General features: G+C 41.9%; 1 protein-coding gene across 1 annotated transcript in view; it reads left to right on the plus strand.

The window, feature by feature from the left end:
* LOC102387406 (matrix metalloproteinase-20-like) overlaps positions 1 to 11851 on the plus strand; it is a 31440-nt gene extending 19589 nt beyond the window's left edge. Inside the window, exons 7-10 of the mRNA XM_006038056.1 lie at positions 2047 to 2183; positions 3669 to 3825; positions 8970 to 9073; positions 11751 to 11851. Of these exons, the coding sequence (XP_006038118.1) occupies positions 2047 to 2183; positions 3669 to 3825; positions 8970 to 9073; positions 11751 to 11851 (499 nt within the window). The remainder of the gene's footprint in view (positions 1 to 2046; positions 2184 to 3668; positions 3826 to 8969; positions 9074 to 11750) is intronic.
* Positions 11852 to 16655: the final 4804 nt, after the last annotated feature.

Genomic DNA, 16655 nt, shown 5'->3' on the forward strand with positions numbered 1-16655 from the left:
TTCTGCTTCCCCCACCCATCCTCTTTCCTGTATATTAATTTTGATATTGTTTTTTGTTTGGAGGACTTACAGAAGGCTTTAGAAGATTTTAGGGAAGAACTTGAGTAGACAGACATTGCCTGCTTGCACAACAGTTGCACCATCTTGCAATTTCACAGCTGGCTTACAGAAAGCCACAAAGCCACAAAGAAAGTAGGGAATAACTCAAGAAAATCTCTTGACAGTAGATGCTGCCTGTTTGAGACAAGCATAACACATCAGTCCAAGGATTGAAAAACCAGTGCTCCAGAATTGCTTAGAAATAAAAATCCCCTATTTACATTCTTCCAGAAAAGAGTGCTAGACATATAATTTCTCAATAATGCATTACATTTTGAAAGAATAATTCCTGTTCTTTAGATTAATCTACTTCCCCTCCCACCCCCCATGTGAAGTATTCCTCGTGGTACAGGAAGACAGAGACGTGGCTGTAGAGCATACAAAGTGGATTCTTTATGGAAACTACTGACATAAACACAATGCATCTACTCATGCACTTTACAGTGCATTAAACTAATTTAATGCACAGTAAAACACTACTGTCTATACATGCACTACAATTAGTGTGCAGTAGATTAATTTACTCTGATGTAGGATGGTCAGACACAGGCACTATCCTACACCACTGTAAAGTACTGCATGTACATGTATGTGTAGATGGTGATGTCAGAATTACTTTACTTCAGCTCAAATTGAGCCAGGGTATATTCAGTCACATTAATTCTACATGTAGATGCACTCACTGATACTCTTTAATGTACTTTTCTATCTGCCAAACTAAGGACTACATGAGCGCAAACCTCTTGTATTTGCTTCAAGAAAGCCATTAATATCACATCAAAATTAAGCATGTGCTTGTGTGCTTTGCTGGACCAGGATCCAACTAAATGCATCCTGTGATGTCTAAGGATACCATGCAGGCCCTTCCAAGTCTTGGCCTAGAAATGCCAACAATGGAAGCTGTAGCACAGAGAGGACACTGGTGTCCTCCCACTGCATTCAGAGTAAATCTTCACAACACTGGGCACGTTTACATATGCCCCTTTAGTGCCACTGTTACTGCACTGTAATAGCCCATACTGTGCCTGCCAGTGGCACACATTTATTTTTAGCCCCTGCATTGCCATAGCAATGAGTTGTGTTATAGCAATAGCTATAATAGCGGTTCCCAAACACTGTCAGATTGTGCAGCACTAATTTAAAATGATACACCCTTAAGTACCATCAGCAAATTTTTGTCATATAAAGTAATTATAATAAATCTGTTAATGTATACCATTTACAGGTTGTCTGCGTACTACTGGTGGTACCATGTGCAACTGGTGCCTCCTGACTCTGGAGAGGGCACCAGTGGCCAATCACCGACCCTGGAAGTGCTGGTGGGAGAACTGAAAGTGCTGCCGATGCTTCTCACAGGGGGTACCAGCTCGTGTTCCCCACCTCCTGGCCAGCAAGGGCCAAACTCAGGGGGGCACATGCCCCCCACCCCCCGTGCCCTCCCCACACGTTGCCTGTGGGTGGTACACATACCACAGATTGGGAACCACTGTGATATAACAAGGGAGCACATTGCTATCGCAAAGGAGCTACAGCATCAAGGTTTTCGCCGGCGGTTGCTACGGTGATGTTATATCATGTATAGATGCATCCACTGTGATCAAAATGCTCGTAGGTGATCTGGATAGTGTTTCCACCCTTTGGGAATTCTGATGGAGTTGCTTCAGCACTAGGGGCAGATTTCTTGAAAGGAGCCAATATACATAAGGCAATAAATGCCAAAGAGTGACTTGATTACAAAAGACTACACAGTCCCAAACAACATTTTAATTACTGTAACATCCCATATCTAGCTAATGGAGAGGTAGGACTGATTTTTTTTAAGGAGGAAAAGAACTACAGCTGGCTGGAAAACACTACTGCGTGCTTCTTGGTAAAGCAGGGCTATCTGCAATCCAAGCAATATTTCAAATGTTTCTTCTCCAACTTTTTCTTCTTTGTTACAAATAGGTTCTTCTGGAGGAGGCAGGCTCAGCTGACAACAAACGTCTGGCCAAACACTATCACTGGCTCCTTTCCTCAGCTTATGGGAAATGTGGATGCTGCTTATGAAGTTGCTGAGAGAGGAGTGGCTTATTTTTTTAAAGGTCAATCTTCTTTATGAATTTGGATAAGAAAGTTCAGGGAGGGAAAATCTCCAACTTTCCAGCCTCTGGAAAGTTGAACGTGTTTCCTTTGATCACCAGCTACATCAAACCTGCAGACAGCAGTTTCTTCAGCTAAAGAGCTGCTGGAGGAAACTAAGAGACAGCTTATTGGTGCATGTTCGGTGCCACAATAGCAGTGCTACAATGCTAGTATGTGAGGAGCAGGCATGGTCAGTCTAACACAGCAGTGGTATGTCTCAGCCTGGTATTGTCTTGCAATATATAGACCTATCCTGTAGTCTAAGTCAAAGAACCATTAATAGCAGAGAAAGACCCATGTGTGTGAGTTATACTTAATAACCTTAAGGAGAAAGTAAGTAACACCCCACTTTTTCTGTGTCACAAGGTTTCATATGTAATGTTTAGTTCTTAGCTAATTTACAGCAATACAGCAAAGTTTTCTTTATTCTGACTTGAATGGTTATGTCTGAATTGCTTCACCTTGCTATGAAGATAGGCAGAAGCAGAGCTCAGAATACCAGAATTACTCCTCAGTAGAAGAATGTTATTTAAAGAGACTGGGTTTTTGGTTGTAGCTGGGTTGGTCCAAAGAAATAGACAGGCAAGGTTCTTTGAGTAGATGTGATATTTGTTATTAGACCAACTGAGCAGAATATTTTTCTAACTAAGTGGAACTTTTTTCTAACTATTCAGTTGGTCTAATAAAAGATATCACATCTATTCAAAGAACCTCGCGATTTAAAGGAGTAAAATTTAAAAAAACAACACCCTCCCGCCCCCAAGATTACAAGACTATTTAATAGCTACAAATGCTAGAAGGGACAATTGGAACCCCCAGTCTCACTTCCTGCTATAATGTAGGCCATTGTATTTCACCCATAATCCTTGCATCAACAAAGTTGAGCTAAAGTACCTCTTTTAGAAAGGATTGGAGTGTTGGTGTAGCTGTGATGCTACAGGAACTGTGTAAGTGGCAAGAGTTTAGTGTGATATCTCTAATTCGCCCAACTGTATAGTTGGGATAGATACTGAACAAGCTTTTAGGCATCAAGTGTCCTTCCTCTGGTCCTTCCTCAAGAGGACATCACAGAAAACGTCCGGCCAGCTTTCCTTTCTCCTTTACAGTGAGGGGGATCCAGTATGAGTGCTTCTGCTGATAACAGTAGTGACACTATGACAGAGGGAAAAAGACAATCTGTCAGGTAGCCATGTCCCAAGACAGTTAGGACCTCATAAGATACTATCCACATGTTAAGGTACACTTAAAGACTAACAAGCAGACAATAAAGGCATTGAAATACTGATGTCATGTGGCCTACATGAGACATTCCCCAAATCATGCGGTGCACCAGTATTGTTAATTTAAGTGGGATTTTTTTTCTATAGTTAAGATGGACAAATTGGATCTCAAGTATATTGCAGAGAAGCTGACAGTCCCAGTGAAATATACTCTATTTTTTTTAGGTCCTCATTATTGGGTAACTCGAGGATTTCAAATGCAGGGATCTCCTCGAACCATCTCAGACTTTGGGTTTTCAAGAAAAGTACAGCACATTGATGCAGCTGTCCACCTAAATGATGAAAAGAAGACACTCTTCTTTGTGGGAGATGAATATTACAGGTGAATAATTTATTTTCAGTTATTTTAGAACTGAAACAATATTATTGTCCAATAAGATAAAGGAGATACAAATGAAAACACTTTAATCCTATTTGTGTCAAAAAGAACATTGAGGACATGGAGAAGTTAAAAAGGGTGCAGAGGCAAGTGACAAAACTAATAAAGGTCTTCAAAGGCAAGTCATACCTGGAGAGGTTAAAGTAAATAGGACTGTTCAGCTTGCAGAAAAGGTGCTTAAGAGGAAATAGGATAGCAGCCTTCAAATATCTGAAGAGTAAAAAAGAGGGAAAATACCTTTTCTCTTTTACTGCAGAGTAAGACATGGATCAGTGGCTTAAATTTGCAGCAAAGTAGGTTTAGATTGGATATTAGGAAAAAAACTTCTGCACTGTTAGAGCAGTGAGGCAGTGGAATAGACGGCCTAGGGAGGTTGTCAACTCTCCATCATGGGAGGTTTTCAAGAAAGGGTTTGGATAAGTATTGGTCAGGAATGATCCAGGAGTAGCTAACCTATGATGTTTATTGGGTATTTCCCATGCTTGTGGACTTTGCTAGTTACCATATGGGGCCAGGAAGGAATTTTTCCCCCCCTCCTGCTGCTACATGTGTCAGGGAAGGACCCAGAGGGAGGGGTGGGGAGCAGGGTTCCTTCCACAGAAGCATTGGGAGTTGGTTTCAGCCAAGCCATGAGGATTGTGACTGGGATGTGCCAGTGCTCCTGTTGGACCTTAAATCCAGAGTTTTCTAGCTAGAGGGTCTGGTCCCTCCACTCAGTATCAGACTGATTATCATTTTGGAGTCAAGAAGAGATTTGACCTTGTGATCAGATTGGTATGGACTGTGGGGAGTTTTGCCTTCCTCTAAAGCAGGGGGCATGGCCCTCTCCCTTGGATCTCAAGTGTATATTCAACAATCCCGATAGCAGCAGGACACTAGCCACCATTGTCTCCCTGCTTTAACTGTGCCATGTTAGGGTGTTATGTCTTGTGAGTATGTCAGGGTTGAATGTGTAGCTCTACTAATAGGTTAGTGTGATGGGATTGAACACCCCCCCCCCCCCCCCCAAGGGGTGGCCATAAAACCCTTTTGCCACATGGCTCCTTCCCTACTCTGGCTCCTAAGGTACCCTTCCTCTTTTCTCGTCTGCCATGCCTTTGTTGGAGTACTTTGATTACAAAAAAAGAAAGGCTGCCCCACGGTCGCAAAGTGAGCCTTTGTTTTGACTGGCAAGTCTCTCTCCTGGATCCTGCTGCTTCCAATGTTGCCTTTATGTATGCAATGGACCCTCCTGGCCCCATCCAAGTTCCAGGACACCAGTTGCCTAAAGGGCTACTCATGGCCGCTGTCTACCTCTATAGATTACTTCATGGTGCTACATGGATAATTACTATTATGCTAATATTTCCATTGGCATTTACAAGTTAGTGCTTGTTACTTGCTACTTTTTGGTACCATGTGCAATGAAGAAACCCTAGCAGAAAATTTCAGTCAAATATGTTCACTGAGTCAGTGCCATCAGGAATGTATTCTATTTATGAGTGAGAACCATATATCTACATTGGCTGTCAACATAAACATTAATATAGTTCAACTTTCAGTTTTGAAAGTTTTTACCTCTTTTTGCCCCTTTTTTTTCAAGTTGGCTGCTCAAAAAGCAAAGGAAATTTTTTAATAGATTATATGAAGGGAGGAAAACAACAGAAACTGGAAACTAAAACTTTTTATTTTTTTCTTTTTCCTTCACAAAAATAGGAAATTTCTCCCAAAAATCTCCATGAAAATGTTCATGTTCTAAAAAAAATGTATCCAAAGAATTGCTTTTGACCAAAACAATCTTTTAGCAGATTTTCAGATAGCCTAATTTAAACTCAGTCCACACTATTCAAATAGATAATAGAAAAGACAAAGAGTGGGTGTAATATTTATTTTCACAGTTGCCCAAACCAATAAGCAACCATATTGCTTCATTCCCAACAAGCCACAAGCACATCTGTGAAGGGAGTATTAAAGCCATTAGACCTTGTTGTGCTAAGGCATGTGTACTTTTCTTAAGTTCAAGGATAATGCAGTAAGTTAGGGTTCAATTTTGGGCAGATCATACAAATAAAAAGCAATTAGCAGTGTTTTCCTAGATTATGTTTATAGACATTTTTCATAATGTCTGCATAATTGCAGATACAGGCAGACCTGGACAGGTTCAAGAGTTGGATAGACTAGAACCAGATGAATTTTAATACTTCCAAGTGTAAGTTGCTCCATCTGGGGGCAAACAACCCTTAACGTACATACAGGCTCGGTAGTGACATCTTAACTTGCACCATAGCTGAAAGGGACCTAGGGGTAATGATTGACAAATATAAGCCATAAGTGCAAAGTGGTGGTCAGCAGGGCAAAAAACCCACTGGCATACATCAACCGATGCATCTCGTATAAAACTAAGGAAGTGATACTCCTGCTGTACTCAGCCCTGGTGAGACCTTAGTTTGAGTACTGAGTCCAGTTCTGGGTGCCGCACTTCAATAAGGATGTGGAAAAACTTGAGAGGGTCCGGAAAAGAGCCACCCATATGATCATGGACTTGCAAGGCAAGCCATATGAAGAAAGGCTGAGGGACCTTGGCCTCTTTAGCATAAAGATGAGAAGGTTGAGAGACGACTTGATAGTGGCTTACTGCAATATCAGAGGAGTGCATCAGGAGTTCGGTGAATAACTGTTCACTAGGGCACCCCCGGGGAAGACCAGGACCAATGAATAAAAAGTCCTGGAAGGCTGCTTCAGGCTTAATACCAGGAAAAACTCTTTCATAGTCAGGGTGTCCAGACTTTGGAATAAACTCCCTCCAGAAGTGGTGCAGTCACCTACAATGGTGGTTGTCAAGAGACTGGACAGTCACCTTGCTGGGGTCACCTAATCCCAGTTGTCTTCCTGCCCAGAGTGGGTGGCTGGACCCAGTGATCTGCAAGTTCCCTTCCAGCCCCTAACAATCTATGAATCTATGAATAAGTGTAATCCTTTACATAGTCCCTCTGACACCTGGGTTCCCATGGAAGCGACTGGTTAACAATGGCATCTAAATGCTTATAAATAACACCAGAACTGACTTTCCCTTTCACTGGGCACATCTACATGTACCCCTGACTATGTAGCAAGTACAAAATAACTGCCCAGCTACTGCACAGTAGCTCATTGCTACTGTACTGTAGCAGCGGCATCATTGTTAGTGCCTGCCAATGCTATGGTGATGTAGCAACAAGCTACATTGCCATAGCTCATTGCTATGGTGACATAGCGTCTCATGTAGACATGCCCACTGACATGAGAATAAGACATAGATCTCAGAGCAATGGACTTGATATATACATTTTTTACCAGTCCTTGTATATCTTCAGTTGTCCTAAAACTACCCAGTAAGTCAGCAGTTAGGTTATGTTCCCTGGAGTATTTGCTGTCCTGAATTTGGCCTTGCTAAAATAATTTGATCAGTTGTTTTTTTCAACTTCTTTAAATCATTAATAGAAATGTAGCATCCCCTTAAATTATTTTGTCTTACTCATTTGTTTATTTATTAGATGTACATGCCATTCTCACCAAAAGAAGCTCAAGGTGGCTTACAATAAAAAACAGATAAATTATAAAGGGTGTGTGTGTATGTGTAAGTGCATCTCTGTGTGTGTGATAGACAAGCTCCCCAGGCAATGCCCCAAAATGTGACCCTGAAGGCTGAAGGCCTGCCCAAATGTAAAGGTCTTACAATGCTTCTAGAAGATGACCAGACTTAGGCTTTCACAGACAACAAGTGGAAGAGAGCTAAGAATTGACTGCTGAGAACAGCACATAAACTCAGTACAATGATAATACTTGCAGGATGTTGCTCTTGACTGACCTTAGGGATTGCAATGGAACAGAAGGGAGAAGGTGGGCCCTGGGGCCACAAATGACCCCCGTCCAACCCCATGTGCTAGGATGAGGCACCATGCTGCTCTGCACTCTTGATCCAGCACAAAAGGACATGCTATCCAAAACATAGATCTCTCATGGGGCTGGAAATTCAGCAGCCGGGGAGCGGTACTACTGCTCTCCAGCCACCAAATTTTCAGATCCAGCTCAGGAGCCCCCTCAGCTCAAAGACATGGAATCAAGGGCTGGACCTTGGCCCCAGGTCAAGTGTTGAGTGCCCCTCATTTATGAGTGTAATTGTACAGTCTTGTACAGCCTGATCACTTATACCAAAGGCAATAGACAGAGGCTGCAGTACATCAGCAACACAATCCAGTAAGACTGAGTAGGCCTGATGCAATTCTATAAGGGAGAAATAAAGGTTCCCTTATGCGAACTTGGTGGCTGTGTTAGAGCTAGCTGGATCCCAGGGACCGAATGGAGTGCAGTGAATACATCCGAAGACATGGTTTTCTTCCTATGGAGATTTGGTAGGGAGTAAGCAGAGTTATGGCCCTATCTTTCTCCATGTCCTGTCCAAGACAGCTAGCCATATTACTGTCAGGAAGTAAGCAGCACCCAAGAAAGATCTGAAGCAGGCTCCCCCATGTTCAGGGCTATGATTAAAATGTACCATCTACCTCTCTATAGGATTTACAATGAAAGGTAACTACCATTCCAGGGTGTTGGTTGTAGCTGTGTTGGTCTAAGGCAGTGGCTCCCAACCTTTTTTTGCTGTGAACCTAAACTGACCACCAGCAGGACCTCCTGACCCAACACCGTGGGGGCTGCTAGGAGCAGAGTACAGTGGTGGCAGCAGCTTGGGGGTGGGGGAGCTGCCATTGCCCCCTTTGTGCGCAGCAGCCCCACCCCACCCGCCCCCTGCTCCTGGGCCACACACATGAGTGTGCATATGTGTGCGTGTGCGGGCCCTTCATGACCCTACTGAGGACCTCCCACAACCCTGATTTGGGTCACGCCCTGAGGTTGGGAACCAATGGTCAAAGGACATAGGCAGACAAGGTTCTTTGGGTAAATGTGATATCTTTTAGATAGTTGGTCTACTAGAAAATATCACATTTACCCAAAGAACCTTGTCTGCCTACCATTCCAGGGACATTTTTAATCTTCAGAGAAGACAGAGGTTATATTACTCTATTCATACAGTTGCCTTTATTGATGAACTGTGATATTCTTCTCTCCTAAAGCTATGATGAAGCAAAAATGAGGATGGAAAAAGATTATCCAAAGGGTGTTGATGAAGAGTTCACAGGAATCAAAGGCAAAATAGATGCAGCAGTGGAAGTGAATGGTGAGTATTTATCTATAGATCCACTCACACACACAGAAAATGGACACAAGCCTGTCAATCACTCCTTAGAGAGCACTTCAGAGATCATTCTGGTGTACGCCAGTGGGGGTAAAGAACATATGCCCAGATCTTCCACTGATCTAAAAGTGCATAACTTAAAGATACTCTGAAGATCCATTATAGCATTGTATTAATAACAAACCCTAGGATATGATATTCATTTTAAATGAGCTTTTTAATTTAGTTTTTTATATATTCTGAAATCTTTTAGTGTTCCCTCTTAAATTTTCTCTTAGAAAAATGTGGAAGTAAAAGAACTGTGACATCTTAGGTATCTTTATCATATCATGTATCTATGTTAATTGAAGTTAAGCTGAACCTTCTTTGAATTCAAATAAAAAAAGAGACTATTCAGAAACAAAACGAGGTAAACTCTACAAATCAGAAGTGCAAGGAGTAGAGTTCTAACCCAAAATACCATAATTTATGTTTGGCTTCATTGTTAGAGTAATTGCAATATGCACAAAGTAGCTGATCTATGTTGAAGACAACATCCTACTACTGGTCATAGCAAATGGAGTTTGACCCTAATTTAAAGGTCAGTGCTTTACAGTTAAAAGTCACAGATTCAGTCCCAATGGTAAGGTTACACTGCAGTGACTGCAGCTTGTCTAGACAGAGATTAACTGGTTTTAAACTAGCTAAGGTACTAAGCGCATCCATGACAGCACAAACCTTTGTATGAGCTAACTATTACAATGTTTACTCAGCTTCTCAGGCAAGCTAGCTTGGTTATGTTGACATGGTCTGTAGGCACAATAGTGCTGAAATGTAAAACTGTCAAATGCCAGGCCCTTACACAAGTAACCCATTGGCAGCAGAAAATAAAGTAATGTTTTATCAACATGTAATTTATTAATAGACATTTGCTCATGTAAAGAGCTTGAAAGAGACAGAGAACAACCAATGCAATGACAAAACAAATATATAACAACAACTATAAGGTACATCCAATAAGCTATTTATGCTAAGCATTACTAAGAAGCTTATATGTCCATGTCCAGTCAAACAGACTCATATCTCATTATGCCTTCTAGGCCACAATTAATTGCTTCAGCACTGAGTCATAATAGGAACTGTATCTAGGAGTTATGTCTGCTGATTATTGCAAAACTCTTCCTAATAACAAAGACAAAATGTACTGGTGGTTTTACTATAATGCCTTTTAGTGCAGTGCCATGCCAATATACCCAGTTAAGTTTAAACTATCTACTTTTGGTACTGATAGTAGTTTAGCTGCACTGTAACAGCTTTAAAACCTGCCTAAGCAGCAGAGTAAACTCTCACGTGGTTGGCTCACTCTGAACAACATGCTGCTGGCTACTAGTTTAAAGCTGGGTCAGGTGTCCCACACTACACTGCAGCCACAGCAGGGACTGACATGTAGACATACTCCATGCTCTGGCCTATCTTGTGCTCTGGCACATGAAAATATCCAACTCTCCTGGGCTAGGGACAGACATTCAAAAAGCCTGAGCCTGAATTGATTCAATCTTTGCAAGTTAGTCTAACCTGGCTAGTATAAATCACTTTGTAACTGCACAGACATCCCAGGCATGCACACATGTGCCTGCAGTGGCTTAGGCTAGAAGCTGGGGTGGGGGCACTAGAGCAACCCTCCCTTCCCTTCCACAGTACTGGGCTGAGGGGGGCATGGCCAAACCCCAGAAGGATGCTCTGATTAGCCCATCAGGGAATTGATAGCATAGTGTTTATCACCCCTAACTCACTGTTTATCACTCCATTAAGAAAATAACAGAGGGACATTACCAGCTACCTGTTGATTCTGCCTGTTGATTCTACCTGTTGACTCAGCACAGACCATAGCCAGCATGTGGTCTGCTAGCTAATACACAGACACCTCTCATCAAGGCAGGGGGGAGGGGGGAAGTCCTGCTTAGCAGGGAGTGGTGAGGAGGAGCCGGGGGAGCAGCTTGCAGTCTCTGCCGGAGCTGCAACCAGGGAGCAGAAGGGAGGAGCCAGCCCTGCTGTGGAGCAAAGAGCCCCACCCAGCCCAGAGAGTATGCCAGAATGCTAGGGGAGTCTGGTTTATCTTAAACCAGCAAAGGGTCTGGGACAAACATAGCATAAACCAGTTTGAGCCAAATCAGTTAAGTCTGATACTACATTAAACCAGGTTTATCTCAAACCGGTTTCAGCCATTTTGAAACTGGTTTACATGCACTAAACATCTGTTCTGTTACAGGTTTAAATCCATTTCTGATCACTTAAACCAGTTTATGTGTAATGTCTGTCCCTAACCTTCAGGGCCCAATCCTGATGGATCTTCTGGACTTATAGAAATAACCAATAAAAACACTACTTGATTTTGAGTCTGTCATTTTAGAAAACTCAAGGTCTAAAGGTGCTATTAGTCACACATCATCATGTCACAGTGACTGCTTTAATTCTTCATAAAAAAAGAGAATCCCCACAAATAGTTGGTATTTTAAATGCCTCTGTAATCTCCTACTTATATACCCTGAAATTCAAACAACTGTCAAAAAGTGAGTCAAACAGTCTGATACACATCTATTAAGACATGTACAGTATTGTATTGCAAGAGGGAAATTACAAAAAGTTAGTTTCTATAACCAGTATTTCCTTTTTTTTTAAGGATTCATTTACTTCTTTTCTGGCCCTAAAGCTTATAAATATGACAGAGAGAAGGAAGATGTGGTTAATATTGTGAAAGCCAGTTCCTGGATTGGTTGCTAAACAAACGCTGAGACAGATCACAAGTGAAGGTGGAAGAAACTGAAAGTTTCCCGAGAAGAACTGAATGTTTCCCCTGAGAAGAACATTTTGCAGGGTGAATGTTATAGCTCAGCCCAGAAAACTATTAAAATAAATATGTTACTACAGTATTGGAAAGTGTAGCAGTCTCATCTTAGAAAGCCCTGATCACATGAATTTTGTAAGTCTGTCCATAGATAGAATTAATTCTAAATTAAATTAAATTAAATAAGAAATCCTTTCTGATCAGGCTTCAGTGGCCCATGTGAAATAAGTTGTTCAATGGACAGGTGCTCCAATGAGAGAACTACAACTGTAACTGATATGAACTGGCTCCTCCTGCTGGTATCAGCAGAGACGCCCCTAAAAAATGTGAAGGAAAAACTGCAGTGCTTTGCTAGAAATGTCCCCAACATGTCAAATGAGACAGAATGGTACAGGGAAGTTGGCACTACGGATGTCTATGCTTTGGCACCTGTCATCAGCCCAGCTTTTATTAATGTCAGAAGGGATGTCTGAACAAATTTATTCATCCTACAGACTATATCTTATTTTGCGTTGCTTTGTGCATGAGATTATTTACAGAAATTACACAACTATTCAGTTAGCAAGTGTAGGCTGGGGTACTGACACACCTGATTGGTAGCTCAGAGATCTCAAGTTTGAGGCCACAGCAGAAGTGCTCATGGTACAGATCTGTCAGATTTCAATGAAATCTGTGAGTTCTGTGAAATACCTTGTCACAAGAATACAAAAAGGAAGAAAGTTCACAAGAAGCAACACTGGGAGATTTGTATATTGTATGAATATGAACAATAAACAATCATGATACAGTTATAGATTTACAGCAGCAAATTCTGGAATTTCCTGCAGCCTGCAATAATTACATAATTAAGCAAAAAAGGCTTGTTTAAACACTATGAGCATAAGATGACTCAACTTTCATTTCCCCCCCTACATGAAGCTATCTGTTCACCACTAACAGAAGCATATTTTAAAAAAGGACTGGAAGGGACATTAATACTTAGTTTACTCCCCTGTGCCAAGATAAACTCAAGTACCCCTAAACCATGACTGACAGTCTGCTCTTAAAAACTTCCAGTGATAGAGATTTGACAGCCTCTCAAGGTAATCTACTCCCTTGCTGAACTAGCCTTATAGTTATAAAGCTTTTTGTGATGTCTAACCTAAAATTTCCTTGTTCCAATTTAATTCCATTTCTTTTTGTCCTGTCTCCAGTAGACAGATGGATCATAGTTCCTCTTTGCAGTAACCATTACATATTTGAAGACTAGGGCGATGTGAAGCTTCAGGTGCTGATTCGATTCATAGGAGATTCAGCCCAATTCAGTGGCTGAATCTCCAAATCCAAATCAAATCAGGGCTAATTAAAAGGTCCAAATTGATTCAAAGCTCTCCGAATCGATTTGGAAAGGATTCGGAGAGCTTCGGCAATTCGGGCAGTCCCCGTTCACTGCAGCAAGGAGCTGGACCTGGACTCCATGCTGGTAAGTAGGGGGTGGGGGAGGGGGTGCTGGAGGAAGGGAGAAGGGAGCATGGGGGGACCCCTACCAGGCCCCATCCCCTGCCTGCTACCCCAGCCCTCCTGAGTGTCCCCCGACAAAAAAAACAAAAAAACAAACCCCCGTACTCACCAGCTGCTGCAGAGGCCTTGGATCTTCTGTGAGCTTGTGGAAGAGCCCCACCATGTAGCATGAGGGAGTGGGGGGCAGTAGGGATAGCGCACACACACACACACACACAGCCCCACCAGGCAGGAGCCAATGAGTCCAGGGGGTTTTGTTTGTTTGTTTTTTAAAGGGCCAGGAGCTGGGACAGGTGGGGCAGCCATGGAGGGGCCTGGGAGAGTGCGGGCAGGGGTCAGGGGGGTCATGACAGAACTACCCCACATGGTGTGTGGCAGTGGGGGTCAGGAACCATTGAATGGGGGGGCTTTTTTTCCAAAGAGCCAGGAGCTGGGGCCGTGCGGGGCAGCCATTGAGAGGGGGCGAGGGATGGGACCAATTCAGAAATTCGTCTGATTCAGCAGCAGCTGAATCTCTGATTTAGATTCACCTGAATCAATTAGGGACAGTGATTCGAATCACTGAATCGAATCACTGTTTCCTGAATTGGCCAAATCTGAATCCAAAGCGAATACTAGCTGCTTCACACAGGCCTATTGAAAATGACTATCTGTGCTCAGTCTTCTCATTTCTAAACTAAAACCTAATTCTTTCAATTTTTCCTCATAGGTCAAGTCTCCTAAACCTCTGATCATTTCATTTGCTCTCTTCTGAAATCTCTCCATCTGGTCCACATCTTTGTTGAAATGTAGTGCCCAAACTTGAACATAATACTCCAGTTGAGGCCTTACCAGTAGAAGAATTACTTTCTGTATCTTACATACGTCACTCCTGTTTATACATCCCAGTGTGGTAGTTGCTTTTTCTTAATAGCATGGCATTGTTCATGTGCAGTTTGTGATAAGCCTCATGTCCTTTCTGCATAGCTGCTGCCTAGCCAGCCATTCACCATATATTTGTGAAGCTGAATGTAGTACTTTGAACTGCATTCTATTTTGCATTCTATTTTTTTAATTGCATTCTATTTATTTCAGACCATTTCTCCAGATGCTCCTTTTTAAAATCTTATCCTGTCCCCTGAAGTACTACGAACCTGCTCCAGTCAGCAAAAGTTTTCCCAGTACAGATATTGTGCAAGGCTGACTACAGCTATGCTAGGAAGACTCCTTTAGAAGTCCTGATGTTGGAGCATGCTAATACAGGCAGTCCTCAGACCTACGACACAATTGGTTCCTGAAAAACATGTCTTAAGTCGAAATGTTGTAACTTGGAACCAATTTTCTCATAAGAAACAATGTTATAAATGGGGGATTGGTTCCTGAATCAAGGCCTGATACCCTATTTTCACCAGAAATACCCCAGAATTTTGTACTCGATCAATTATAGATGAATAATATAGCTACATCAATGTATTTATATTGTAAATAGCAATCATATTGATTTGGAAGGACTTCTTTGAGTTGACTTTCCTGGACTTTTTGAAAGGCTCTTGGTTGGACTTTTTGAAGGGTTCTTGGCTGGAGTCTTCTCAGGAGTCTTGGCTGCAGGTTTCTCTGGAGTCTTGTCTGCTTTCTTAAAGAAAGTGTCCAAGGAAGTTTGGACAGATGTTCTCCAGGGAGATGGGCGACGCAGCAAACTTGTTCGCTGGTGTGGCGTCACATCGGATCAAGTGTTGTAAGTTGAAACTGACATCATAAAGTTGAAAAGGGGCATCAATTTATAAACATTGTAAGTGCAAAACATTTTAACTCGAAACATTGTAAGTCGAGGACTGCCTGTATTTGATTGTTGTAGGCCATTAATACTTTAGCAATTCTGGAAAACACACATAGGCAGTTTTGAAAAACTCAGAGATGTCGCCTGGCCTCTGCTCAGGCTACTTAAATTATAGGAGTGTCCTTTTTGTCTACCAGAGCAATCTAGAATCATTCTGGAGCCTGCTTATCTTTTCTGCCTCTCTCTCAGCTTGGAAATTTATACAAAAGATGCAGCATATAATTTCATTCCCAGGTATCTGCAGTATATAAAATGAGTCCTTTAGTTTCTCATCCTACATTCTAGTGACTTTGTATGTGAACACTATAAACCAGAATTGAGCATACAGGTCCCAAATTCTGCATGCTGGGAGCAATTGAGTATTTATAAGTATATGCTTAGCTCTATAAGTACATAATGGAAGCTGGTTTGGGGCCCATTTGAAAATACAATCCCAAAACATCAGGTATGCTAATGAGAAGTTGTTCACTGCAATACTAAAATAAGTTACCAAATTTAGCAGAATCTATTGAGTAATCCTAAAAAGTCATACAAACAGATGAGGAAATTGATTAAGAGAATTTGAGAGACTTGTCCAAAGCCACAAAGGTATAAGAAATCATAATGACGCATTACCAGTGCCAGCCAGCTGTGTAAATATTTATACGTAAAGTATTTTATATAAAACTGACTAATGCAAGGAATAATTGTTCTTTCAGTTTTTTGCAAAATAAATAAGATGAGTGTGTTGTAATTTTCATTAAAAGTGAGAAGTGTAAATTACTTGTTCTCTTTGGTTGATGGTCTGAATGATTTTTACTAAGGTGCATGCTAGACTGAAATTGCTGGAAGTTAGAGAAAGCTTCATACCTCCACTAGTTTGTCTGAGTCTGCCAACTTTTAGCATGCAGAAGGATAAATTCTAGTTCACCCACTAAATGTCAACTGCATAGCTGCCAGCAAAATTATATGGCCTGGAAGAACATTCTACTTTTCCACAGAGCCATGCATCTCTCCTGTTCATTTCAGTGGGCAGCACTTAGACAGCTCTGAAACAGATTGCTGTTTACCGAAGAGAGGCATGGATCCTTCAATGGAAAATTTTAAGCTCTGTCTGGTCAGAATGCTACTTTCCCCTCACTGTATGATGCATATGCATCTTAGCAGGCCTGTGACCTGGACAGATAGACAGCTATGAGGCCAACTGCATTTACCTACCAAAGACGTTACTTCTCCTCCTAAAATAACATAGCTATTAGAGAAGTCACCAAGGATAATGGGCACTTGGTTTCTAGACCCCATTAGTCTCAGGACATTTGGACCCACACTTCTTATATCCCAGCTGAGTGTCCTAATCCCCAGAGTTATGGGACAAGATTTTGAGTACCTTCCATCCCACGCCCCAACCCCAGAAGCTGGGCTACTGGATATCTAAGAGGGAAAGA

This window comes from Alligator sinensis, unplaced genomic scaffold (assembly GCF_000455745.1).
Source record: "Alligator sinensis unplaced genomic scaffold, ASM45574v1 scaffold1802_1, whole genome shotgun sequence".
Classification (NCBI taxonomy): Eukaryota; Metazoa; Chordata; order Crocodylia; family Alligatoridae; genus Alligator; species Alligator sinensis.